The sequence below is a fragment of the Trichoderma gamsii genome (genome assembly GCF_001481775.2).
Source record: "Trichoderma gamsii strain T6085 chromosome Unknown Scaffold_14.2, whole genome shotgun sequence".
NCBI lineage: Eukaryota > Fungi > Ascomycota > Sordariomycetes > Hypocreales > Hypocreaceae > Trichoderma > Trichoderma gamsii.
In genome coordinates, this window is record NW_020171351.1 from 255,337 (window position 1) to 282,755 (window position 27,419).

At 53.6% G+C, this 27,419-nt stretch overlaps 7 protein-coding genes across 7 annotated transcripts; 4 read left to right on the plus strand and 3 right to left on the minus strand.

Annotated features, from left to right (window-relative positions):
- Positions 1–270: 270 nt before the first annotated feature.
- On the plus strand, positions 271–732 carry TGAM01_v204778 (hypothetical protein; the record flags this gene model as incomplete). The annotated part of the gene is made up of 1 exon (XM_018801525.1): positions 271–732. One exon carries the CDS (start codon positions 271–273, stop codon positions 730–732), a length of 462 nt encoding a protein of 153 aa, XP_018665318.1.
- Positions 733–1,654: 922 nt separating this feature from the next.
- TGAM01_v204780 (hypothetical protein) lies at positions 1,655–2,379 on the plus strand (the record flags this gene model as incomplete). Its single annotated transcript, XM_018801524.1, has 2 exons — positions 1,655–2,199; positions 2,250–2,379. 2 exons carry the CDS (start codon positions 1,655–1,657, stop codon positions 2,377–2,379), a joined length of 675 nt encoding a protein of 224 aa, XP_018665317.1.
- An 830-nt stretch (positions 2,380–3,209) lies between these two features.
- Positions 3,210–4,909, minus strand: TGAM01_v204779 (hypothetical protein; the record flags this gene model as incomplete). Its single annotated transcript, XM_018801523.1, has 2 exons — positions 3,210–4,068; positions 4,143–4,909. 2 exons carry the CDS (start codon positions 4,907–4,909, stop codon positions 3,210–3,212), a joined length of 1,626 nt encoding a protein of 541 aa, XP_018665316.1.
- Positions 4,910–6,948: 2,039 nt separating this feature from the next.
- TGAM01_v204781 (hypothetical protein) lies at positions 6,949–8,688 on the plus strand (the record flags this gene model as incomplete). The annotated part of the gene is made up of 2 exons (XM_024549507.1): positions 6,949–7,213; positions 7,268–8,688. The coding sequence occupies 2 exons, from the start codon at positions 6,949–6,951 to the stop codon at positions 8,686–8,688; spliced, it is 1,686 nt and encodes a 561-aa protein (XP_024405737.1).
- Positions 8,689–10,624: 1,936 nt separating this feature from the next.
- Positions 10,625–14,389, minus strand: TGAM01_v204782 (hypothetical protein; the record flags this gene model as incomplete). The annotated part of the gene is made up of 3 exons (XM_024549508.1): positions 10,625–13,429; positions 13,633–13,728; positions 13,901–14,389. The coding sequence occupies 3 exons, from the start codon at positions 14,387–14,389 to the stop codon at positions 10,625–10,627; spliced, it is 3,390 nt and encodes a 1,129-aa protein (XP_024405738.1).
- A 2,837-nt stretch (positions 14,390–17,226) lies between these two features.
- Positions 17,227–18,213, plus strand: TGAM01_v204783 (hypothetical protein; the record flags this gene model as incomplete). The annotated part of the gene is made up of 1 exon (XM_018801519.1): positions 17,227–18,213. One exon carries the CDS (start codon positions 17,227–17,229, stop codon positions 18,211–18,213), a length of 987 nt encoding a protein of 328 aa, XP_018665312.1.
- Positions 18,214–19,409: 1,196 nt separating this feature from the next.
- Positions 19,410–22,418, minus strand: TGAM01_v204784 (histone-lysine N-methyltransferase, H3 lysine-36 specific; the record flags this gene model as incomplete). The annotated part of the gene is made up of 3 exons (XM_018801518.2): positions 19,410–20,171; positions 20,258–21,879; positions 22,025–22,418. 3 exons carry the CDS (start codon positions 22,416–22,418, stop codon positions 19,410–19,412), a joined length of 2,778 nt encoding a protein of 925 aa, XP_018665311.2.
- Between the last annotated feature and the right edge of the window lie 5,001 nt (positions 22,419–27,419).

Consider the following 27,419-nt stretch of genomic DNA (forward strand, 5'->3'; position numbering starts at 1 on the left):
GGCCTGGCATGGATTGAACATGCGGTATGTACCTGCCTACAGGCCGAGTTTCTGCGTGTCTGTCTGTCACTCGCTCGCTTGGCCTGTCCGTGGATCCGCGCGGGTCCAGCAAAGGCTCCTCTCTCCCCAGCTTACTGGTGGTGCTAGCAGTGGATAGCAGCGAGCTGTACAGGTGTTCTGGCAAAGGCGGTCAAGCGACAAGAGCCAGCGCCAAGTACAGTAGGTAAGCAGACAAGAGGTGAAGAGGAGAAGGGTGCAGAAGAGAAGAGAATGGCCAGAGGTGCAGATTCGCGACGCCGACAGCGGGCAGGGAACACGCACAGCGCAAGGGCAAGGGCCGGCAGCGCTGTCTTGCCTGTGACTGTGACTGTGACTGTTCACATCCATCGCTGTGCTGTAGCTCCAGTTCCAGCGCCGCGGGCCAATGACGGCACATGGACGCAACGTGGTGGCCCAGCACGCACTGCACTCCATCTGAGCCCGACCAAGAAGCTTCAATGTTCTGCTGCAAATCCATGGAAAGCATCAATGGCCAGCCACTCCACCGATTGGCCGCCTCAGCGTGCCTGGCTGCTGCACCGTCGCGCTGGTCTGGCTGCGTACCTGAGGTGCGGTGGGGAGATCTTCGGCCTCCAGTCTTTCCAGCCAGTCTGGGAGCAGCTCCGGGCCTCCAAGCTCGCTAAGCTGCCTCAGGTACACGAGCGTTTGCCACCCACTAGAGCAGCTGCCTGAACTGCTGCTGGTTGCGCTGGCACAAGGCACTCAGCCCACTGTCACGGCCGACACTCCAGTGCACCATCCCCCACTCTTCGTCTCTTCTGGTGTGCGTGCCATACACGTACGCAAAATCGTAAGTCTCCCAGTGGCTTGGCTCGGCTTGCCACAAAGTCTCAGCCACATGATCCAGTGCTATTTCGGGTTCATATAGCAGAGTTGGTTGCAGCCAGAGGGAGAGCTTATCTAGACCAATGAAAGTCGGGAGAGGAAAAGTGATATCAACAAGCACTTCCGATGTAGAGCCTCGCCATGCGGCAACATCCAAGGAGATTGGCCTTCGCTGTGTATTTCCAGTATGGCCAAAAGTATCCAGTATAGAGCTGTTGTTGATCATGTAGATGTTAATGATTACTTCGTTTACACCAGTCTGACTACCTCTGCTGACAACCAAATTAATGTAGATAAACCAGATGATAGCCAGGCTTCTTTCAAACCGCTTGACCGTACGTACGTACGTAGATATAGAAACTTAATACATCAACTTTCTCTTCACTCCTTTCAGAGCCCTTCCTTCTACAATCGAGCAATCTTTTTGCTACTATCAAGGCAGTTGCGACACTCTTTTACACACGAGCATCAAGCCACATGCCGTTATATCATATACATCTTCCCATCAGGCCAAACTCTCCCATATCTTTCTAAATCATCCGTCCAAGTGAGGGAGACAACAACCAATTTACAGTCATTTTCCGCGAGACGAGTCTACATGCTCACCACTATCGTTTCTAATCCGTCCAAGTATACAAATCATCCCGGCGATCAAGCAGAAAAACAAAACAAAACACACAGGACATACAGTCTCTCGCTTTTATCACATAATTATACAAAGATCACTGCCTCACCCTCTCTCCCTCCTCTTCATCTCTCTCCTCTCGCCATGCCACCCACCACAAAACACGCCCGGCGACGCTTCCGCCACCTCTCCAGCAACCTCCTCATCTACTTCGTCCTCGCCTGGTCCGCCGCAAACCTCATCCTCGTCCTCTTCTCCACCGCTGCCTTCATCGCCGCCCGCATCCGCGTCTCCCGCGGGCCCTGCCAGTATCACGGCGTCGGCTGCGACTTCACCCGTTGGGGCTTCTACCTCTTCGCCGCCCTCAGCGCCGCCATCAGCTCCGCCACCGCCGGCCTCATGGCCCTCAACACGCTGCTGCGCCCTCGGAACTCGTCGCTCGATCCCGTCTGGGTCTTTCGCGGCGTCTTCTTCACGCTGATGCCCCTCATGACCATGGTGTATATCGGCTGGAGCACCCCGGATAAACCGCCGGGCATTCTCAAGTTTCCCCGGCAGGAGCTTGACATCTATGATTTCGATGTCACAGAACAGCTCCCGCTCCGCGGTATTGGCGGTGCTTTTATATTGGATGTGATGGATCCCTGGAAGGAGACGATTCCGGCCTTTGTCGTGATCCATATCAACCTGTGAGAAAGAATTCCATATCGCAATAGGGCGACTGCTAATCAACTACCAGGTTTCTTGGTGCCCTGCTCGCTGGATACTCTACTGCAGTCTGCCACGCAATCGTTCCTCTGCAGCCTCGTGCTTCTGCATCTGGCAATCGGCGAAGAAGTCAAAGTCTCGTCATACCGCCAGTTGCATGATTCCAAGGTGGTCAATAGGAAAAGAAGAGCAGCTGATTTGCTTCTTGCTTGGTGTAACAGTAACATGCGGTGTTCTAGAAAACGGGGTTCATGGGTATTTGGACAATGCTTCATGATAATACAGGGAATATTGGATAAGGTAAAACATGGTAGTGTGACTTTTGGCAGAGATGGCTTGTTGGCTTGCCCTAAACAGCGTACATTGTTACGACAATATTCTCATGATAATAATGATGATAATTAGCATGCACTCACACAGCTCACGAATAACTTCGAACTTGTGTAAGATGCAGACTAGTAGTATTCATGCATAGGTTGATCGACGTCGTAAAACAATCGCTAATGTCCTAGATTCCTAGCAAGTACATGTACTTTGTAGCCCCTGTCGTAGTAAACGAACTGAAAGAAAGAAACAGGCATTGCCATCCCTGGTACCGGGTAACCAACTCCGAAATGAAAGCGACTGGCATTTTTAAAGCCGTATTCCGAAAGAGCGCACACCAACGCCTCTCTTTGCCTTGTAAAAACTCATTCCATCATCAAAGCCGTGTGAGGAATCATGGAAAATAACGCCGATAGTGAGGAATTAACAACAAGTAGGAAGAAAAGAGGAAAACTCAAAGAATAGAGAAAAAAATGAAGAAAACAAAGGCCCCCCGTATGTACCCTGCCAGGCCCCTTTCTCTGCGCCCATGAGATTTTCGTATAGGTACCATACTGCGCTCTGTACAAACTTTCGCTTAATAAAAAAAAAAAAGATTTCAAACTGGCGTGTGCACTCAATGCATTCTCATCGTATTATTCAGCACCCCTTTCTTTTCATGTCACGCTCATCGTAGCTCAACAGAGGGGAAATATCTTGGTCCCGCAAAGCCCTGGGCGATGACAGACTGAACGTCGATATTGCTCGTCGGGTCATGAGAGGAGCTCCACATTTTGAGAAGGATGTAACGGGCAGAAACAGGTGGCTCAAACTTGATGGTACATTTGCTCTTCTTCTTCTCGATGTAAAACCGCGCGTGAGGAGAAAGCAAGCTGCCGCTGAGGCTGACGGCACGGATGGCTTCTTGAGTGGCGTTAGCATGGGCATCCATTGCCTCGGAGAGAGAGGCGCTTGGCGCATTGATCAGGTCATGATCCTGGTCGTGGTCGTGGTCGTGGTCGTGGTCGAGGTCGTCATCTCTGCCTCTAGGTCGATGAATAATATTATGCCGGCGACTGTGATGAAGAAGAGGGTCGTCTGAAGGATCTCGAGGGCTGAAGGGCAGGATAATATCGTCTGCGTCAGACTCCAGATTCTCAAAAGGTAGAGAGCCAATGCGATTAGGGGTCCGGTGAAGCCGTGCTCCATCATAACCATCCTCGTCATCGTCTTCTTCATCGCTGCATTCCGTAGTAACACGAAATCCAGCCATTTCCCTACTAAACTCCTCAGGCATTTCAGGGCGACCTTCATCGTCATCGGTTCGATATACGTAAGATCTCCTGGCCCTTGTGCTTGTGGTGCCATCGTCATGGTGCTGAATAGAAATGATATGGCGAGGCTCTTGCTCCAGGACCAGCGCATTATTCGCCTCTCCCGTTCGTGTCCGGTCTCTAGCTGTTTGGCCGTACTGGATTTGGTACTGAGCTGTCCGATTAAGCATCTCGTCTTGATCCATGGTGATGAAAATCATGCCCTCGCGAACACTGGGGAATCGAGTTAGTGGGAGAAATCACCAAGAGATAGCAGTCTCTCCAACAAGATTAACTAGAAAACCTACGGATGCGAAAAGTTGGTGGCGCAGGGTGCCTTGATAATCAGCTCTTGTAGGGTGAATACCGTCCCGCCCTGGTGTTGCAGAATGATATTGCATCTGTTTCCCTTGGTGCAGTATACTGAATTGTCGTCTTTGAGAATATTCTCAGCTGCGTATGACGAATGGTTCGAAAACATGCCTCCGTCGCAGCTCACAATCTCCATCCGCAGCTGACCCGGGTCTACTTGCCCATACCTGCCATAGCGAAAGGCCTTGGGCCCGCCGGACCCCATTCTGTCCGAGTCGAGTTTCCGGCGTTTATTCCGGCGATTGTCGTCTGTGAACTCATGGGGACGCAGAGGTTGGGGAAGTGAAGTAAGGGTGGGATCCGGCTGATCCAACAACGTTCTTAGGCTGGAGTTTGCTCGACTGAGAGATCGACCTAGCTCTTCAATATTGGGCGTCTGGGGACCGCCAAAGCTACGCGGCTGAGGATAGCGTCGCAGTGAAATGCCCGTAAGGCGCTCTAGCTGACGTTCCCTCTCTTCGGCGCGACGGTCAGCCTGCTCGTTAAGGTTTCGAATCCGTTCGGCTCTCCGGGCTGCAGCGTATGACGACCAGTGAAGACGGGAGAGCGCACGGGGCGGTGCCGGGACGTTCTCGCGGCCTCGAGGGGAGTTTAGGGTCCGTTGAGGAGGCAGCGGCGGAGACAAGGCTGGGATGAGTTGTTCGTTCTCGACTCGAGGCAGCCGCGGGTAGGAGTTGGATTCCGAGCCCGATCTTGACGCCATGACAGACAGGTCGCGTTACGGGGACACGGGTGGTCGTCGCCGTTAAAGCGATTCGGCGGTTGTCAGTGAGTTGGAAAGGCGATGGTCAAAACGTCCTGGCGTGGTTGTTCGTGATGGAGCGGCCAGGGTTGGTTGCGCCGTCGGGGTGGCAATACTGGAAGCGTGAGTTGGGCGGCGTTCAAACGACCCAAGCCGACTCCATATAATATGCTGTCAGCCCGCCCAGGCTAATAAGGTTGCTGCTGGTGCTGTAGGGTCCGAGTTGGCGCGAGAGGGCGGCAACTTTATTCGCCGATGCTGGGGCCGATAAGACGGACGATAGTCGAGAAACCGTGCAGGGAGGATAGGATGGAACAAGGTTTGATTAAAATAGAAGATGGAAAGTCCAAAGAAGAAAATGGCTGTCTCGGAGGAAGAAAGGATGAGCGAATCTGGGACCAAAGGTCTTGATCAGCTCATTGTCTCTTGCACCTCCCAGACAGCGCGGCTAATGGCCGGCCTCAGCTCGCATCACTTACTTGTGCCTGTCAGTGAGGCACGCTGACAGCAGCGGGGTTGCCTGAGAGGTTTCGGGGAGTAGCGGTGGTGTGAGGTGATTCAGTGTTGACTTGTAGCGACTTGGAGCTTGAGGGCTGATGGCTTTTGCCGCTTGAAGCCCAGCAAAGATGATGTTTTGCTGGATATTGGTAACCAGGGCAGCGTGGATGCGAGGACAAAGAGAACCAGGGCCGAATGAAGAATGAGGAATGAAGATGGAAAGTTGCAGCATCTGATGTTCCGTCGCCGTTCAATGGCCCTTGGAAGCCCCGGCTTTGGCATCCTGATCAGTGCACGCGGGGTCGCCTGGTGCTAGTCCAGGCACTATTCGGCTCTATGCCTTAGCGGCTCAGAGGCCGACTCGGACGAGCTTAGCGGTGATCCATAGCGGTCTGGGAATGCGTTGCAGGCAGCCCTAGCGGTGCAACATCGAAAATGGCTGGCCAATGGGGTCATGCGACCAGCATCCGTCTGTGGGCTTTGGCTGGGGATGGAGGATGCATACAGTATTGAGGTTTTGCTCTGAAGCTATACAGAGGTAGTATTGCTTCGTTGATATTGAATCCTGCCTTATCTACAAGGAGTATGGAGTGCATCTGGTCGGTTTCTCGCCATTTGGCGGACTCAATTCGGATAGATGCTGCCGCTTCGTACCCGAGACAGCCCTCACAAGATATACAAATAGTTAGTAAATATGCGCGGTGCAAAGCAGCTGGCAGGGAGCACTGCAACCTCAGCTGTGAATGTCTGTCTGTATGTGCGACCAAGCTTGTGTCGACAGTGTTACTAGCACGGAAGCCATTCAGCTACTTGCATCGACTATCAAAGCTGAGCTGGCTTGGCTGCGGAGGCTGCACTCATCGCCCACAACTGACGTGCGGTTCGACCAACCGGCGCAACACAAGCTCGGGATTTCAAGGCTGATGGTGTCACAATGGCTGCTTGGCGAACTACTAGCAGCAAAAGAGGAAAAATACAGGGCATGCATTGAAGTGAATTGAGGTTGAGGATGTTCGAGCCGTAGGGAATACTTCTGGGGCTAGATCTTACTCAGATCGGCCCCACTGTTAAAGGATACTTGATAGCGTACCGGCAACCGACCCATATTGTCAGTACTGTTTAACAGCGTCCCATCGTCTCTAGCGCCAGTCCACCCACGTATCAGCGCTGCACGGCTACAGGCGAGGCTGCGCTCATTCTCATCCGCTCGACATCCCATCTCTGTATCATAGCTCACGGCCCTACAAGTAACTTGCATCATTTTTGACGCTGGCCGTGTGAATGCTTTCTTAACCTGCTACCAGCACGGAGCTGCTTGGATTCATATAATATTCTTGACCTCGCTTCCTCAGCTCTATCCATCCATCTCTCTGGAAGCTCCCACTCGTTAGTCCTCACGAGATCCGCGCAGCCTTGCCATTTCTGCTCTCAAACCACGCCTGTCATCTCCCACCTATTCTCCACACCGACTTGATCAAATCCGTAAAGGAATTCCATCAAGGATGGAACACCAACCAAACAATGGCGTCAGTGACGGCAGCACAGCACCCATCCCAGCCACCAACGGCGGCGCAGCTGGACTGACTCCCGAGCTCGCTGCGCCTGATGCCATGGCAGCCGCCATGATGATGTCTGGCCAGGCCTTCATCCCAGACCCTTCTCTCGGCACCACCGCCATTCCAGATCCGTCAATCATGGCCCCCATGATGTTCAGCAACGGCCATGCCGCTGCCGGCCTCGCGCTGCCTGACAAGGCCATCACAGCAGGTAAGAACAATCGCATTGCGCTCGCTCAGCTCCCATCTCACAGTTTCTCATCAGATGAAATCGCCCTCTATGATCGCCAGATCCGCCTCTGGGGCATGGCCGCCCAGGCCAAGATCCAAAACGCAAACATCCTCCTCATCACCATTAGAGCCCTGGCCAACGAGATCGCAAAGAACCTCGTCCTCGCCGGCGTCGGCTCTCTCACCGTCCTCGACAGCGCCATCGTCACCGAGGCCGACCTGGGCGCGCAGTTTCTCCTCTCCGAGGTGGAATCCCCCGTTGGACAGAACCGCGCCGAGGCCGCCAGCGTGGCCCTGCGCAAGCTGAACCCGCGCGTCCAGGTCATTGTCGACTCGGAGGGGGTCAAGTCCAAGGGCCCGAGCTATTTCGCCAACTTTGACATCGTCATTGCTACGGATCTGGATCCGGATTCGTTCAATCTCATCAACACGGCGACGCGCATCAACGGCAAGGCCTTTTACGCGGCGGGCACTCATGGCATGTACGGCTTCATCTTCAGCGATCTGATAGAGCACGACTACGTCATTGAGCGCGATCTGGGAAATGTCGCCACCCAACTCAAGCAAGAGACGCGCACACGCTCCATCGTCGACGTCAAGACCAAAAAGGAAGGCCCCAAGGTCATCGAATCCGTCACCAAGCGAGAGCTCTACTCGACCTGGTTCCTCGCCAGCGACGTCGCCAGCCTGCCGGAAGAGTACACAAAGTCCAAGCGCCGCCTGAAGAGCGTCTCCCCGGCGCTGTCCTGCCTGCGCGCCTTGTGGGAATTCATGCAGATCCAGGGCGGCCGCATCCCCAGCAATCGCGAAGACCTTAAGCTGTTCACTCAGATTGCCACGCAGAAGCACAAGGCCCTGAGCCTTCCCAGCGAAACCCTCAAGCCAGAATTCCTTCGCAGCTTCTTGCAGAATCTAGGCAGCGAAATTGCCCCCGTCACGGCCATTCTGGGCGGCCAGCTGGCGCAGGACGTCATTAACGTTCTCGGCCAGAAGCAGCAGCCCATACAAAACATGGTTATCTTCGACGGTACCACCATGGAGGCGCTCATGTATCCCTTGCACCCAGAGGGCATCCTCGGCGCCAACCTGCTCTCTCTAGGCGGAGGCGTCGATACCTTGATCCCCAACGGAGGCATGATGTTACCGCCAGACATGTCCGTCCTCGGCGGCAACATGGTCATCCCACCTCTAGATCCCAGTGCCTTGGCTCACCCCCACGGCATGCCGCCCATGGGCGATATGCCTGCAATTACAAGTGCTGATTTGCAGGCGCAGACTATCGCTGCTGCTGCTGCTACTCAAGCCCCTGGCATACCCACAGCAGCGGCGGTAACAGCGCCTCTCGCGCCTGCTCCGGTCACACAACCTGTACAACAAGCCAGTGCCAGTGCCAGTGCCAGTGCCCCATCTAGTATCCCTACAGAAGCACCAATTCAGGATGACCCTGCAACTTGAACAGCATAGATGGAGCATGAGCATGAGCATGAGCACATATGGGAATGAGACTGAGAATCTAGATGTGATGGTATGAACGATTTGACGATGAGATTATTATACGACATACAGGACGATTGGACGTTGAAGTAAAGAAAGATCGACTCATATTTTGATATAAGTGGATGATGGCATACGAAACAAACAGATAGGATACAGAAAACAAAAACTTAGGGGTCGGGTTTTATTTTGCATGTAGTATACGTTCTAGGTAGTTTACACAAGTTGCACATAGCGTGCCTTTTCAGTACATTTCTTGTTAAACAAAAAAGTCTCAGTCACACATACAAGGATTAAGTCTGTTACAATTACAATGAACTTTCAATTCTTTTAGTCCTCTTGGTCCCTAGAAAATTGAACTCAAAAGTCTCTCTTGCCTGAAAATCTTTCGCAACCGGTCCCATCTACCTACATACCATAGGTAGGGACAAAACAAAGAACAGTAAACAGAAAAACAATAAGAAATGCCTAAGCCTCCGCCTTTCCATCTATCTCAGCCGTCATCGGAGCATCTTAAAGTCCCCCGATCCCTTTACCTTCCGACCCTTCTTATGCTACCGAGTCACCCCGTTGTCCCAGAATTTTTGTTCCCTCTTCCCTTTCCCAAATCCACCTTCCATTCCATTTTCACAGCCAGACACAGGCCATAAAGCAAATGTTTCATTCCCTAAACCGAAGACGGGATAATGAAGTATAGGTGAAAAGGAGGAGAGTAAGAAGTAGAGATGGCTATATGATATAACCGGAAAATGAAAAGGAAATAAATAATCGCAATAAAGAAAGAATCAAGAAGTGGTAAACCATGAAGAAAAGACAGTTCCCGCGTTTCCAACTTATATCAAGCTGGAGGGTATACGAGGCAAGTCATTCCCATTAGCCACCCAAGAAGGAAGGGCAGCCGAAGCCGTCGTTGCAAAAAGCCAATAGGTGAAAGAAGAGGGTCGAAGAGAAGAACAAAGGTATAGTCCTGAGAGTTCCAAGCCAAAAAAGTAAAATAGAGCTCGCTAAAGCACAAGCGCAAAGATGTAACAAGAAACAAAAACGCAATATTGAAAAGAACAAATTTAGAAAATTCCAGTTCGTCATTTCTTTTCGACGCCGACGTTATGCCGAATTAAGTAGCTGTTGGTATAGCTTTTTGGTCATCTGTTTCCTCTATGGAACAACAGGTCATCTCGTTATGTATTTACGTTGCCTGGGCTTGGTCGATAGCTCCTATGACGAAAGGGTATAGTAGGTAATGCTATTTCGCCGGCCAGCGTGGTAAAGGGAAAAAAAAGATATAGACAGATGCACGCGAATATATACGTCATCCGATAGTATGAATGCTTGTGTTGGCAGATTATAGCACAAGTCAAATGTTGATACTCTCTGCTTGAGAGGCAGAGTCAGCTGTCGTAGTTGAGGTGCTAGTAATGGTTTCTTGAACGGGTTGAGTGCCTGCTAGTGCAGCTTCCCTTCGAATAGCCCTCTTCTTGGATGCTGCTCGGCTCGAATTCTTTGATGTTTTAGTCCTTGCGGTAGAACGGCTGGGCCTGATCGATTGAGAAGGTGCCGCTTTGTTAGGTTCTTCGGTTGTAGCGGGTTTGGCCCTTCTGGGGCGGAGACGACGTGCTGTCGTGTTATTCTGAGAAGTCGAAGCGTCAGCAGAGACTGGATCTGCTGCAGATATAGCTGGGTCGGTAGTAGTGTTTTCGCAAGTCAAGGAAAAGAGTTCCTGGAGATCCATGTCTTGAGCCATGGTGCGTCGCGGAACGTGAGGGATGTTTCGTGGGAAAAGAGGTGGTAAATGGGTAATTGGCTCAGCAAAACGAACAGACCAGTTGGGATGGAGCGGCTTGGTCTGGGGCTTATCATTGTCTGCTTGAGCAGCTGTTTGGCCCGGCGTTTCCCGTCTCTATCTGGAATCGTCTCGGTCATTTCCCGCTTCCGCTCTATCTTGCTTGTCGGCCTTGCTCCGCTTCCTAGGCTGGTTCACATTCCATCCCCTAATTTGCGTGGGACCAGAACTTGGGAGAGCGGCAGACGAGCCGGTTTCTTTATGATCGTAAGGAATAGTCTTCAGCTCCGGTTTGTTTGACCACGCTCGGTGGGCAGGCACTGGAGCAGGCTGAAGTTTGCGATATTTGCCAGATCCGGCATCTGAAGATCCCGAAGGTGTGGAGCGATGGCGGTGCATCGAACTGTGCATGCCCTGCGGTGTTCCCGGGGGGCTCTGGGCCATGGGGCCGGACATTGGCTGGGGATTGCCAAAAGTCGGCGATAAGATCTGAGATGAGATCTGAGATGCATAACCAGGGCCAGACGGCCCCATGTAGGACTGCGGTTGCTGAGGATTGGGCAAAATCCTTTCCGATCCGAGTGGCTGCATAGGAGCGAGAGGGGGCTCTGGGCCAGCAGGATAGCCATGGTGGTAAGGCCGAGCTGGAGCAGGGTTATAGTAGTTACCCATGCCGTGCACACTTGGCCCTCTCATTGGATCGCGCATCATATCATCTTGAACAGGCTGAGCGCGGCCTCGAGGTGGTCGAAGCGGCGGAAGAGGCTCAGCGTTTGCGTTGTGAGAAAAGGGCATCCTTGGTGGAGGCTGTGACGCATAATGCTGTGATGGTGGTGGAGGCGGAGGAGCCTGTGCAACTGGGGGAGGCGGAGGGAGAGGAGGAGCCTGCTGATGCCAGTAGACATGAGAATATCCTCCGCCGGGCCCTGGGGGAGGACCAGGGGGCGCTTGTGTAGGAGCTGGGCCGGGTCCGGGAGCTTCAGGTCCATAGTTTGACATTCGGCTGCTGCCATACGCCGATTCAATGGGACGGCCAGAACCCATATGAATATCTCTTGGTTCCTGCATATAGCCGCCGCCATAAGAGTAATAGCCTTGATGCGGCTCTTGGACTGGAGGACCCGGAGGCGGAGGGGGCGGATGAGAATGTTGCTGATTATACTCATTGGCTCTTGGCGGTGGTGCGTGGATCATGGGCTGCTCAGTAGGTGGTGCCTGATAGACGATGGTCTCTGGTCCCTGAGGGGGAACAGGAGCGTGAGGCTGACCGACAGGTGGTAATGGTGGAAGCTCTTGTCCATGCAGGGGATTTCGGATGTATCCCCCCATAGGTTCCATAGGGCCGTGTTGTCCACCGATGGAAGCGTGTCTCAAAGGTGCAATGGGCAGCATATCATCGCGTTGGGCTCTTGTGTCGAGTCCGGATTCGGCAACGAGCATCAGAGGAGCTGGCGTCTTGGGTACGTAACCCTCGGGCTCCTGTAGACGTGTCTCGACGTTGCACAACTCAGCCAAGAAATTGAGGTTGAGGCTGTTGGTGTCAGGGGCCGGCGCCTCCTCAGGTTTGGAATCCGTGAAGACATCTCTAATGGCATCATATCTTGCAGGCTTGGGCGCAAGCTTGGGCGCAGGGGGAACGGCTCGTGTAATCTCCTCGGCCGCAACAAATGCAGTCGCGTAAGTGAGGACAGAAAGAGCGGCGAGACCACCTTGGGTTGGCTCGGCTGTCTCCTCCTCTGAAAGAGCCAGCTGTTCATCAGTCGTAGATGAAGCCTCTTCGATATCAGGCTTGGATTCGAGTTCCAGTGCAGCTGTGCCCAAAGATCGATCGCGAAGCTCTTCATCAGTAGGCAAATACTCTGAGATGGCAACATCTTCAAAGGGGATGTCGTTGAGCTTGCAAAATCGGCGCATAGTGGCACTCATCTTCACTCGCACTGGCGTATCAGCAACACGACGATTGTTAACCGTCCTCTGGTAAGAGCGCGAGGCGTGAGAGATGCGTCCAGAAGGCTCGGCAATATATACGACCGGCTTTCCGGGTATGACAAACGGAGTTTTGGGCCCCTGTTCGTTGGTGCTGGTGGGTAAAAAGATGCCATACTTGGGGTGGACGCCGTATTCTTTGACGAGGGTCAGGTCAAAGTCAGACTCCCGGGTGTTGGAATAATCATAACCGTTGCACCAGTAGTCAAAGTGCATGCCATTGCTGTTGGGCGTATCGAGGTATTTACCTCGTTTGGCGCGGGTGTGACCCTTTGTAGAGTCGTTGGAGCTGTCACGGAAGCCAATATCCCATTCGTCGAATAAGAAGAGACGTGGAGCAAGAAGTCGACTGGCAAGCCCTTTCTCTTTCATGGATGGCCTCTGGTTATAAGTGCGGCAGCCATGTTCATCGGGCTCCCCAATATTCTTGGGTAGAGCTGGGCTCTTTTCGCGAGCCGATAGTTTGCCGTTGAACTTGGCAACAGTAGAGGAAGCAGCGCCGCCGTTGGGCATACTGACGGGCTCGGGAGACGCAGGGGCTGACTCTTCTTCGGCGAGAGCACCCTCGATGTGGGCTTCAATTTCGGTTGCGAGAAGACCCTTGGCAGGAGCAATTGGGGCAGCCTGCAGCAGCTGGCTATCAAAGTTGCTGCGAGTTGACTTCTTTGGTGTCGGCTGGCCTTCAGGCTGGTCCTGGGCGCGGCGTTTGTTACTGCCTCGGCCACGGCCTCTGCCTCCTCGGGAACCGGAAGAGCTGGCGGCAGCCGTAATGGCAGCAGCAGCCTCAGCATCGCGGGCTCTTTGCCACATCTCCGTGCCGTCAACCCGTGAGGGATAGGGGACCAAGTGGCCATCCTTGTAGCACTCATAGATGCTGAAGTCATCGTCGAGCGATTTGTCAGAGATGACTTTATACTCATATTGGTCATCACGGACCTGAAGGGAAGTCGTGTTAGTTAAAAGGTTCTCGATGGTATGATTAATAAACAGGTGAGTGGTTTTGAATCCGTAAGAGCAAGGCCGGTAGGAAGCTTCAAACTGTGACCGGGCATGAAGGAAAGCTAGCTTGACTGACTAATACACATAAAGAAGAAGAGGGGAAAAAACGAAAGCAAAGGAGAGAGTAACCGAGGACTTACATCAACTGGAAGATCTTTTGAGATCAGTGAGGAAAGGATACGAAGACGGTTAGCTTGACCGTCGTCGAATCGCTCTGTAAGGTCCTCAAGACCATTCTGAGGGACAAAAAAGTCAGCTTTAGAGTACACTTGGAGAAGAAAAAGGCGGAGAAAGAAGAAGAAAGAAGAAGGCAAGGTGGTAACATCTTTATTTTCAAAGATATACTGGAACAGTCACGACGTCCAGAGATGGGCGATCGGTGAGCAGGGATAACAAAGATAAGCATACCTCGAATTCCTGTTTCAGCACATACTGCTCGGCACTGTAAGTGCCCTCGGCGAGGGTCAGATTGGCCTCGAGCTGGCGGTCGAAGAGATGCAGCTTCTTAGCCAGCCTTTGGTTCAACTCGTCCACAACAGGCCAGTGCTCAGGCGCAAACCGATGGCCGTCGGCCTTTTGCAGTAGCTCCTCGATGCTCCGGTCAGCGAGTTCCTGCAGAGCGGGCTTGAGGGCATGAGCCACGGCCTGGTAGGTGGCCTTGAGATCTCTTTGGCGCTCGTAGGCGGCCTGGACGCGAGAGTCGGCAAAGCTCTTAGCCCGGCCTCTGCGAGTGCCTCCACGGCCGGCCTTGGGGAAGTTTGCCTTGGAGACGCCTGAAGTAGAAGAAGCACCGCCTCGACCGCCACCTCGGCCTCGGCCAGCACGGCCACCGCGCCCACCTCTGCCGCGCCCACGAGTGGCTGGCTCCCGAGCGGGCGATTCAGTCTCAGTAGCCATGATGCGGGATGAGCCCGGGCATGTACGGGCCTGCGACTGAGAATGCGGAGGATGTGATGTGCAGCGGATGTGTTGGGTGTGTGTTAGATGAAGAGAGCGAGGCGTAAAAATGGTTAAGTGTGAGAAGTGTGAGAACCGGGGTCAGGCCAGCCAACCAAGTTCGTCAGTAAGCCAGACGAGCACGCGCGCCGCGCCGTGCCGGATAAAAAAAGAAACAGCTGGAAGACGAAGAGAAAGGAGACCCGGAATCAGCGGGAAGAGCTCATCCGGTGTAAGTAGAAGTGAAGATGTGATGGATGTAGGATGTGAGACTGGGAAAAGACTGGTCGCGCGGTGTTGATAGGTTTTGGAGAGCAAGTGTTTGAAAGAAAAAAAGGGTCTGGTTGGTACTAGAGGTGATGTGCATGGACGGGTACGAGTGCGTACACTGGAAGCACTAAGGCCGGGGAGTACCTTTTTTTTTACCTTTTGGGGGGTGAAAGGAACCTTAATGCTAACAGCGGCGTCTACTGCAATAGGCCGGATGAGAAAAAAGGCTGGGCAGCGTAAGGACTTGCGGCCTGCCTGGCTGACAGCTGGCCGTGCAGCACCACAATAGGCAGAAAGCAGCGACAATAGCGATGATCTCAGCAGTCATGCAGCTGCGGCGAGCAATAAGTGAAGTGGTTGTGAAAGGGCTTTTTGACGGGGTGAAGCGTGCAAGAAGACGCGGCAATGCTGGGCTGCGAAGAGAACGAAAATGGTGTGGCCAGTCCCTTTTCTGGGCCCCCCTCAGCCTTGGCCCCGGCCCAACCGCCAGCACAGTGACTTTTGCAGCGCACCGGCAGCGCAAGGCTAAAGTGGGCGCCCGGTCACTGCCAGGTACCCGCGACTTTGCACCCCAGCGCACCGCAGGCTCTCCAGGCCGCTGCTTTCAGCGAGTGGCGCCCCGTGATTGGTAGCAGCGCTCTCAGGAACGTGGCGCTAAGCCGGTTCGGTGCAGTATGGCCTTATTCCCGCGCCTCTGGTTGGTACGGACGTGGTGAATCTCCGGTTGCCGCGCTGGAGCGGGCTGCTGGGGGGCGCTCTGGCTGGCAGCAGGTAGCGGTGACTTGCAGGAACCCGGGGCGAGACGGGACGAGCCAAACCAAACGAAAAAACTCCTGTTTACCGCACAGCGGAGAGGTGCAGCTGCGAGACTTGAGCATGCGCTCACTTAACGAGGCCCAAATCAAAGAGCGGAGCAGAGTTGAGGCTGTATTGCTGCCCGGCGTTAAGGTCAAGCTTGAGCCTTTTACTGTGGGAGGCGGCGGTTTTTATACTCAATACAAAGGCAAAACAGGAAGAAAGCATGGCAATGTGTTAGTTCGTGGCCGTTCTAAGTTTAGGTATCGTCCGTGTTGTCCACGAATTGAAGCATAGGTAGCTTCTCAGCAGCTTGTAGCACAGCATCAATCTCTGCGCTGCTCAGCTGTTCACTGCAAGATTGGTGCCTCTGTTGATGCAAGGCATGTCCTTCAGTGGGGGGACACGAGATCCTGTTGCTTTGCTGGTTGCCCTGGAATCTTCCCTCCTTCGCGTCATCCTCGTGAACTGCGCTGCCACGTTGGGCATGACATGCAAAGCCTGATTTTCGTTCGCCTCAGCGGTGATTCACCACACAGTGCTCTTGGGGTGGGCCGCGTGCATTCCGTGATGCTCCGCGGAAGGAAGCTAAAGCTGTGCGAGAGTGATTTGCCGAACAAATGTCACGTTGAACTGACTTTCTGCCACGCACCCCTTGAGATGGGAGCGCAATGGCGCCTGGTTATTGGCCAGGGCTCACAGGCGGCTTCAAGCACAAGTTACGATACAGAGGCTACGAAACACTTTGACTGCATGTTCGAATAGTTGTCATTTGGCTGATTTCCACGTATTGCTCCTCTCACGCCGGGCTGCTGATGTGTCTGATTGAGGGCGTCTGCAGCTGCAGGCCGATTTCTCTGCGGCACAATGGCGGCAAACAGGACCCGCTCCACTTATATCCCCGATTGCCTCTTTGGGACGTTGGCTGCGGCCACGGCAATAGGCTGGAAACGTACCTGTACCTTGCTAGCGAGAAACCGCCGGCTACGTGGTGCTTTGTCTTTGGGGAGCCTTGCCGAGCAGCTGAGTGATTGGTTTTGAGATGGCCGCGTATGAGCTGCTGCTCCTTGCATTTCGTATCGGGCTACTGCATGACAACAACTATCTGAATGATGTTCAGTGTGCACCTGCATTCGGAAGCGAACTGCCATACGAGAAGAGTAAATCTAAAAAGGCAATCCAAGAAAAGCCAAGCCGCTGCACAAGATCTCAAGTCTCAGATTCTGTCATCTGCAGCAGCTGCTGTAGCGCAGCGGGCTCTGGCTCCGCAAAAGAACATGATGTGTGCTGCTGAGAAAAAAAGAAGCGACACGATCGCGCGTTAAACAGGGTCAGGCCTTACAGGTTTTAGCGCGGCTCTCTTGGCCACGGCACCTAAAAAATTGCGCTTTTTGGGCTTCAACCGCTGTAGCCTTCGTCGCTGATTGGGCGCGTCTCCGTCGCAATCCCGCTGCCGCCATCCCGCCAAGTTTAGTTGCACTTGCACGTGAGATCTTCCCTTGGGGGAGCTGCTGGAGCTTTGGCGCGCGTTGTACCGTGCCGTAGCTGGTTGGTCCCTTTATTTCTTTTTTTTCCATTTCCATCCGAGATTTTTTTTTTAGTACACGCCCCATAGCGTTCGAGCTCCAAACAACATTTTTCTTCTCTTGTTTGCTACTGCTGCTGCCGCCACTGGACTGCTTCAACCTTTTATTTCAGCAAAGTAGAACTCTATTTCACTGCAGAAAGCTTCAATGGCCAAAAGACGAAAGCTGCAGCACCAAAAAGGACCCCAGCGGCCTGCTGCGCGCCCACAGCAAAAAGACCAAGGCCCGTCCAAGAAGCCCCTCCAATCCGCAAAGAAGCAACACCGCCAGCAGCACCATGACGAGCCCGTCATCCCCTTCAGCCCCAGCGACCGCATCCTGCTGGTGGGCGAGGCCGATCTGAGCTTTGCCGCCTCCATCATCCAGCACCACGGCTGCACCAACGTCACCGCAACCGTCCTCGAGAGGGACCACGCCGAGCTGGTCGAAAAGTACCCCGCCGTGGATACCAACATTGCCGTGGTCAACCGCCGCCCGGACGCCGATGCTCCTCCCGCAAGCCCCGGCCACGGCGCCGGGTCTGACGCCGGTCACTCGGGAGAAGAAGAGCCTGTCGAGGACTACGACTCTGAGGACTCACAAGCAGGGCAGCACAAGCCCCTCGCCGTCAACAACAAGCTCGTCTACAACGTCGACGCCACAAAGTTCCCGTCCTCCATCGCCCGCACCCCCCACGACCGAATCATCTTCAACTTTCCCCACGTCGGCGGCAAATCCACCGACGTCAACCGCCAAGTCCGCTACAACCAAGAGCTCCTCGTCGCCTTCTTCCAGCGCGCCCTCGCCTCGCCCGCCGCGCCCCTCGCCGCGGGTGGCTCCATCGTCGTCACCCTCTTCGAGAGCGAGCCCTACACCCTCTGGAACATCCGCGACCTCGGCCGCCACGCGGGGCTGCAGCTCGAGCGCAGCTTTCGTTTCCAGGCGACTGCCTACCCGGGCTATCACCACGCGAGGACGTTTGGCGTCGTGAGGAATAAGAAAGGGGATGAGAGCTCCGCCGGTTGGAAGGGCGAGGAGAGGCCGGCGAGGAGCTATGTGTTTATGAGGAAGGAGGAGGTGGAGGATCAGGCGAAGAATAAGAAGAAGCGGAAACGAGGCGGTGATGATTCTTCGAGCGATGAAGATGAGGACTAACTTGGTAACTCTAAGCCAAGAAGGCCCCCGTTGTCTTGGTGCTGTATATATTTGATGGGGCTACATAACACATGCATGCGTACATGTGCACAATCTTGGGGATATTTAGACGATTTCTATGGCAACTTGGGCGATGGCGTTTTCTATTGGGATATGTTCTGGGCGCACTAGGTATAACTTTTAATATCTCGCATTACAATTGAAGAAAAGGCTAAAGTTGATCATTTGCTATAATAGTATCATCCTCTATTTCCTCGTTGTATTCCATCCGCATGGTTTGTAAATCAGATTGACGCATTTCACCTTTACTGTATACAAGCTCGCTCATCTTACACTCGGCCACAACTTACAGCAGTACCACCGCTCTCCCAAAAAAGGCCCCCCACCAAAGCAAGCAAAGCACTCTCACAAACGCCCCCTTTACATAATTCTGTGTGACATATGCAGCAGCACCAAATTCCAGCATTTGACACGAACAATGCAAAAAAAAAAAAAACTCCCGCTCAAGAAGAAATAGTTTATTCCTCTCATTATCTCATATAGCGTACCACGCCTTCAGATCTGTTTAAAAAGAAGAGAAAAGCAAGCTAAGTAATGAAAGTGATGATTAAAGGTAAAGGAAAATTCCTATTGACAGACAATACTAGGTATTCCACTTTTTCCCAAGTTTCCCAAAAAAAAAAAAAAAAAAAAAAAAAAAGGCCCAAACCCCAAAAAAAATGGAATATGACGCCATGTCCTCCAAAAGAGCAAAGAAAACAGCAAATATCCTCTTTTTGGCTACTCCATAATGGTGTAATAGAGAAGAAGATATCAAAAATGATGAGAAAAATGAAATAGAAAGGCGGAACGTCGGATTATTTCCTCTGTAGAGAAAAAGGGGTATGCGCCACCTTTCTACCGCTCCCTACAGCCAAGGGAGTCCATGAAATATTAAATAATGATAAAAAAGATAGGAAAGCAAAATTTCTCAGAGAGAGAATGTAGAAGGATAAAAAAAAAGGTGAAAAGAATAATGGAAAAAAACCGTAGGTATAATACAATGCAGTTTTCTATCGTGACCCCTGAAACTCCCCGTCGAAAAATAGAAAGTGAAAGCAAATAGTTTGTGCATTAATGTGTAATATGTGCAAATCCAGGATAATCTTGAATTATACTGATACCTTACTGAAAGTTTTAAGATACCAACAGAAAATTTAATGGCTCAGCAGCTCTTTTTGGAGGGCATTGCCATGTTCGTCCATAGACGTCTGTTGTCCGGCCGGGCCATCAGAGTTGGGCCGGGCCACAGCCTTCTTCCGGGCTTGCTCTTCTTCGTCAAGCCTCTGCGCCTCCTCATTCTCTCGTACTAAAGCCTCTTCTTGTTCAAGCAAAGCCTGCGCCTCCTCTGTGCGAGCTGCACCAGGGTTCTCTGGGGGAGGTGGCGGCGGTGGAGGGGGAGTAGCCCCATCTGGGTCATCCTCTTTTAATCTCTTCATCTCAGGTCCGTCTAGTGGCGAGTCGACAGAGGCCACAAGGACCTCAGCATCTCGCTTCCGTTTACGGTCAGCAGCGCCTTCAGGCGACTCCTCTTCCATGTCACTTAGAACAATATCCTCCGCAGTGACCTCTCGATCTTGAGAAGAGTCTGGGCTATCGCCAGGCTTGTCTGCTCCAGAGGCCGGCTTGCCATTAGTAGTAGCCTGCTCACTGCCTGCGCTCCTCTGCGCGGGTTCAGACGTCCTCTTTCTGTGGTGCGCTTCGTACTTGGCAACCGCACGATCCAAAAAGTCCTTGACGTATTTCTTAATGTTTCGCTCCTGTTTTTCGGTGAGGGGCGCGGCAGGGTCGCTGACACGGTTGTTCTTGTAATCAGATGCTACCAACTTCCGTGCAACATCCTTTCCAAGCCTCTTCAATTCTTCCTTGGGAAGCTTATGTCGAAACTTGTCCAACACGTGCTTCACAGGAGGATATACCTATTTCAACGTCTGTCAGCCTTGGCTCCGGCAGGAAAGGAAATGCATGAAATCAGAGATGCAGGGATAATGTGGAATGAACATACTGTGTGTTCGTAGAGTTTCATTTGCTTCTCAACTGGCAGAGCCCGCCACTTATCCTTTCTGGACTCCTTTGGAGAGGCTTCGGCTGGTGCCGGAGTCTGTGAAGCTGGCTGTTTCGGCGTGCCCTCTTTGGTCACCTTGTCAATGATGCTCTGAATAAGAAGCTGTTCTTGGATGGCCTTGGACGGGGCTTTTGGTGTCTGCTCCGCCGCCGGCTGCGTTGGCCGTTCCCAAGTTGATTTGCCTTGCTTGTTATAAAAGTACGTGTTACCATTCGCATCCTTGGCGGTAAACCACCCTACAGGCAGGGCATTGTGGAATGGTCTACGTTGACGAAGGCCATTGTTGAAATAGGAGTTATTCCTTTGCGGCACATTGCTTCGCGGTCCCTTGGGAGCATCAATGGGGCGTGGAGAGGCCGTCTTGGGGGTCGACTGAGAGCCCGCTGCCGCGGCCGCCTCTTCTTCTCGAGCCTGTCCTCTTCGCTCCTCAAAGATGGCTGTGGTTGCCGGTGCATTGGGGTCAACCTTGCGCCTTCGTATCCGATAGGCGACCTCGAGTTTGCTCCATTCATCAAGCAGTTTCTTGGACTGGGAAGAGACATCTTCATGCTCGGATTGACAAAGAGATTGGATTGTCACCTCGATATTGGAGTCTTGAATCTTATTCCTTGTTAGTCGTGGAAACTTGTCCAAGATGGCCAGAACCTGTAAGACGACGTTGCGATCATCGATAAATGTGTTGAGCGTTGTTTTGAGAATTTGGTATGCGTGCATGCGCATCACGGAATGAATAACACGCTCTTCGTCACAGCGTTGAATACGCTCGAGCAGCTTGACGGCAATCCACTTCTCCTTGCACTGCATCAACGTAGCCATGACCTTGCGAGCATCGTCGTCATCCAAGCTTCGAGGCTGTATGCTGTTGACATATTCCTCGTCATCCTCATCGGGACGCTTCTTTCGAGGCTTCTTGGGGACATGGGTATCCCAGCCGTCGGTAGCATCGATACCCAGAGCCTCGACGGTGGCAGTAGGCAGTTTGGTGGCGCGCTCTGTCTGCGTTTTTCCTCCAATGAAGCCAACGCAGTTCGTTTCTCCGCAATAACAGGGCTGAGGCTCCGCGCCGTATCGATCGACATTGTAATTGAACACAAGCTCTTCGCCCGCCTGAATCTTGCGCAAGGCAAAGATGCCCATGCGAAGCTTGTCGCCGACGACCCATTTGTCCACGAAACAATTGGGATTGCACGAGTGGTTGCAAAATCGACCCAGATTTCCCTTTTTCGTGGCGTCTACAAACTCGTTTTTGTTGAGCGACATGAAGTAAAAGTGCTTGATGCCCTCCTCGTCATACTGAAGCATGCGCCGCCGAAATGTCGGCTCGTTGATGACCTCTCCGATATACTCATAGATGAAATCATTAGGCTCAAGCATGGCGTTGGCGCGAAGGCCGAAGCCCTTCTTCTCGGTCTTGATCACCGTCACGTCTGCATACTGCTTGCGCTGAAAGCGCCGGTTCTGGCAACCGCCGCCACAGTTTCCTGCATTAGCGCTACACTCCATCTTGGTCGCACGGTTGATGCAGTCCGACTCCTCGCCACAAGCAAAATTTTCGCCATCCCCTGCTTCGTAGTCAGCAAAATAATGGGGAATAAGATGAGGTTGTCCTATGATCCAGAATGCCACGGACGAGGAAAGAAAGGGGGGTTCAAGCAGAGAGAAAGGAGAGGAGGAAGAGGGGAGGGGGGCAGAAAGAGTACAACATACGCCATTCTTCTCTGCAGTCACAGTCTAGAGAGTCGTTGTCGGTTGAGCCTAGATTCCTCGATCCATAGAGACAGTCAGGAATAACCTGGAAAGTTGTGCATGACTCCTCGGTTACGCCTGGGAGGTGGGAATATAGCGGGACCTCGCGAGCGGGCGGCTTCTGGGACGACTTGCGCGACAACCGCGCAGGCCTGGTGGTCGAGCTGGGGGTGCCGACGCTCTCGCTCTGCGATTTTGTGCCGTCCATGGAGCTTGGCGAGGGGGCCTCGCTGTTGCGAAGCTTGGGGGTCGAGGTCGAGCCTCTCGCGGCGGATTCCAAGTGCGCGCCATTCTCGACGGCGTCCTCGAGCTTCACCTTTTCCATTCTGCTCGTTGTGTTCTCGTCATCCTCCATTTGACAGCCTAGTCTGCAGTGTGGAAGCGAGGAAGCGAGAGATGCAGCGTTTGATCTTCTGCCAGGGCAAGGGAAATAGTCTGATCCAAGGGTGAGAGGTTGCTCAGAAGGGCGTCGCGGTGGCAGCTGTCTTTTTTTTTTTGGTGGTCCTCTTTTCCCTTAGAAGATACGCGCAGGGCAGGGTGCCGCGTGCGGAAAGCGAATTAGGAGAGATTGGGCAGAAACGCGAGGGTGGTGGAGAAGCGAATGCATGAAAGGACCGGCGGCTTCAGGATTCGCATCGGTAGTCGAGGGTTGGGAGGCTGGAATGAAAACAAAGCAGAAGCTTTTCGAAGTCGGGTTTGCACCTCTCGCCTCGAGCCAGAGAGGCGTCCCAACTAAGCTGGCCGTCCAGACCCTGGCAGTCGGAGTTAGAGGTACCGGTAGCGGTGCCAGCGGATTTTCTTAGGCCCGGCGCGCCGAATTTAGAACCACCAAGGGGGGACTCAGCTGCCGCTTTTTTGGTGGCTCTTTGAGTCGAGATGAAGAGCAAACATACAAATGTATTTTCCATTGACTCATCCAGATGCAGGACACCAAGGCATTTGCAGCCTATGCTGTGCATGTAGCCAATGGGACCATCACGAAGAAATGGCAGCTTTTGGGGTGCAAATAAAGGAAAAAGTGCATTACTTGGGTAGACGAGAGAGATGCATCCATTTCTTGCTGCTAAATGTGTAAGTAGTGACCCAGACTGGAAATTACGGATATTATACAGAGCACACACTTGCAACATGTATGGTGGTTATATCAAGCCGCAGATCTCCCAAAATGAAATGCACTTAGTGCACAGTATTAGGCTCTAAGTTGAGTTCAGCATGCTGCAAGGCAAGTTCTAGAAAAAGGTTCGCTCAGCTGCAAGAACAGATTGAGCCAAGCTGTGACATCCAGTGCATGGACCAATGGCAGCATCTCGGGCTCAGACATTTGGCGCCAGGCCGTGAAAGCCGTTTAGCGCCCTCGCAAGGGGGGAACCAAGATGAGTTGGCAAGATTGGATGTCGTCAGAAGCACAGCTGGTCCCCAAGCGAGGACAATGCGTGCAGTTTTAGCCTTGCCTGTGGTGGTATTGAGCAGCTGGCGAGACTTGGCCTCAGCCTTACTGCTCAACCGATGGTGTCTCGGGCAGCCAGGCACGAGCGGCCTGATTCACTTACACCAGACAGACTCTGTCCGCCTCCAGCCCGCATGTCTTGTTGGTCACAACCCGCTATTCTCGTGCCACCTGAGTGGGATGCAGTTCAGTGAACAGTCCTGCACAGATCAGGGCTAATTGATCGTGGGCCACCATCCAGAAGTCTATGGCAGGATAATCGCAGAGTCGCATCTTGACCGCCACTTCACAAGGGTGCTTACCCCAAAGGTGGTCAACACCGGCGTTGCCGTCTCTCAGGAAGAAACCCAAACCGAACAGCCTCAAAAGCGCACGGGAATATTGCTTAGCGTTCCGGCTGATGTGCAAGTTGGTAAAAGGCAGCTGAGAGAAAGATAGAAGAATGAAAAATCCAGGCCGAAATTGGCCGGCAAACGGAAGCGGCTTGCTGCCAGCGAATTACATGTAGAGTTTCAACCCCAGGTTTGGCCATGCAAGCGTTTGTAGCTGCGGCCACGTGGCGACGTAACAAAAAGGCAGGCATTGAAAGTGGTACGACCATGTTGAGTTCGAAAAGATGCGATTGGAAGATCCGACGTAATTCACCAACCAAGGGGAGCCCATCCCGGGAAAAAGGAAAAAAACGAAGCAGTCTTGCAAGGCCAGGTAGGGAAGCATCACTGCTCGAGTGTCTACCGCCTTTGCGCAGAGAATTTTTTTATGATGTGTTGTACATGAGTGGGTCTTGTGGGTGCCAGCTCATTATGCATGAGGTATTGGCCGCAATAAGGAACCGGTTCTTGTTGAAATAGCGAGCCTATATAAGAGGCAGGATCCGATGGTTTAGTCCAGGTAGTCTTTGTGTCGTCGAACGAGCGGTGGCAGAAAAAAAAGTGAAGCAATTGCCAGAGGTGAGGTCGCGATGCTTTCGCCTCGCTTCATGGTTCGTCTGAAGCGCGGCTAACGGGACGGGGACGCCACCGTCTAAGAATATCCCTTCTTCTCATTTGTGCAGCCAGCCATACTCGCCAGTCACTTGTGACGAACCTTGTGTGGATTGCGCTGCGGCAGAGGCATCTGACAAGAGCGCAGAGCGCGGCATGATTGGTGCGGCGCCGCCCAGTGGTCTTGTGGCCATCCAATCTGCTCTTGAGCAGACGCAAAGCCAGTGGGCCAATGGGCGAATAGCAGTCAGCTCGATGCCGTGCTGCATCACGCGCGCAACAGACGTCGTTTTTACTAACTCGAAACCTCTTTCCGGAGCCTTGCTTTGCAGCTACTATCGTGCAAGCACAAGATTCATGGAGCGAATGGCCGCCGCGATGCATATCTGGTGCGATGCGGCCATTTGAGCGGCCACCCCCACCATTGCTCAGCAAGCAAGCCGGATGGAGTCAGACAGGCAGGAAACGAGCGCAGAACAGGACGACGGATGACACGAGAGCCAAGACAACAATGAGAGAAAAAAAAAGCGAGCTTGCCGCTTCTGGTGCTGAGGGACGGACGTCAACGCAAGACAGTCAGGCGGGCGATGGCCGGCGTGGGATTGGCCGATTGAGCGCAACCAGGTCCGCCGCGATGCAGCTGCACGTCAGGTATGGCCACACCCATTCGACGATACATGCTTGACGGCGTCTGGAGCGTCGGCTGTGTGTCGCATCGCCTAGGCGTGGTAGCGCGCAGCAAATCGGATGGCGCCGTGGCCTGGCCTCGTCCAGCACCCGAGCTTGCTGGGGTCCATCTACAGCACCAACCCAACAGGACGACCAAGGGCCTCCTCGGTAGTTGGCGGTACTGGCCAAGATGGTTCGCGCACCGCTATATTAATTCCATGGCGATCTGAGGGTTGTGCCGCCGGCTGGTGGAGGGGAGGCGAGACGAGGCAAGCCGTATGATATGATACGGTACAGCCATGAGACAAGATGGATGGTGGATGGTGGAGGGAATAGATGGATGGGACGAGGTCGAGCCCGTTTGCCTCGTTCTGCACTGCACGGTTTGGCAGCGCCAGGGCGAGGGAGAGATCCAGAGCCACGACTTTCACCGAAGTTGCCATGCCCTGGTACGACGGGCCATACAAAGGCCGCCTTGGACGACGTATCTGCGAGAGGACCCGCCTAGCCGCCTGCGTGCGGACGACGAATGAAACCTTGGTCATGCCGCAGACCAGGCAGTGACTTGCGAGGTACCACTGCTGGGATGAGATGGCGGGCGATGACGATGGTGTTGGGACATGGCGATCGCGAGATGCAGTGCGATTGCGGCTGCGGCTACGGGTCGTGTCGTGTCTTGTCGTGTCGTCGTGTTGATGTTGTTGTTGCTGGTGGTGTTGCTGATGCTGCCGCTGTGCTGCTGATAGTGCTGCTGATAGTGCTGGTGTTGGCTGGAGTTTTTGTTGCTGGACCCATGCTGAGATGGGTACAGCCAGCCTGGAGCAAGCTGGACAACTCCAAGGCCCTCGCTGCAAAGTACCTTCCCGCGCTCTTTTTCTCTCCCACGACGCAAGTACCTCGATACCTCGAGCCAGGGCGCCATCGCCCCGTGGCCTCCCTGTCGCTCTGGTACCCGTGCCACCGCAAGGCCCGCTCCCGGCTAAACAGGCGCCCGTCCGCATGGCTAAGGCGCATCCATGTTCACTAGACACGGCCGTCTCACTAAACGGAGCGTTCCATCGAGGCCAAAAGTCGAAAAAAGGGCCTGTCTTGTCTTGGCTCTTGGGAGCAAAGGAAAAGAAGAGCATCGTTCATGCTTCGATTCTCTCCATTTTCGTCGCTGTCTTTTCTTTTGCAGCTCTATATACACACATATGCACATGCGAATGCAAGCATATACGTGCAAGCATCAATGTACGGGTATACGCCACTCCGCCATGCTCGACACAGCTGTGCAGGTGCCGCTCCTCACGGAATAGCATCAGCTACTAACCCAGGTATTAGTCCTGGTCCGGGGCCCTCCCACTCCACCCTCAAGGATCAACCCCCCTCCCTCGCCGTCTATGCGAGACAGCGGACGCTCAAAGTAAGCCTTTCAGGCCTAGCAGACGGTCCGGAAGCAGCAACGGCGACGCGGCTCCCCATCCATCTAACGATGCGCTGCAGCTCCCCGGCAAGGCCTGGCAGACCTCAGCAGGCATGCGAGTCGCAGAATTGCCTACTCTGGCCGCGACTGGATCAGGCTGGACCAGACTGGATCAGCCAGACACGCCACTCACAGCGCCCTCAGCCAGGTTGCCGACGGCCCTCCATATATTAGCGTGCGGCGGCCTCTGGATCGTTCTGTCAAATCGCCACTGCAGGGTGCCGTCATACCTCAATATCATGTGCACACGTTGTACCGACGAGTAGCTGCGCTTTGGCTGGGGAGCAGGGCCAGAGCTGCGAGTCGTGGGGTACAAAGTACATGCCGGACGGGCATTCTGTACATGCTGTGCGTCCAGATTACCTTGCTCCATGCTCCATTCGCGGTCGATGCCACCAAGACGAGCCAGGGGGGGTGGTCTGGCGGGCAATATTTTCTTGTGTCTTTTTTCGAATCCAGATCCAGCGGGCAACGATCATTCAGTCTTGGGAAAAGCGTCAGAGGCCGGGACTGACGCTCGTGCATACGGCAACAACCCTTGCTTGCACGTCTTGGTACTAGCATCCTCGCAGCACCGGCTTGCGGGCTATACAGAGCGACGTGCGGCGCAGCAGGGCCTGTTGGATGTCTGTCTGGCCGGCTGTCGATAACAAACTGCCTCGCGGGCTCTCTTTGGCCACTCGCAACGGCTCCCCTGCTGCTCAGCTCTGCCAACTGCACCGCCAACCGCCCAGTAGCCGAGGAAGCACAGCGAGAGACGACGACAGAGAGAGCGAGAGACAGCGAGAGACA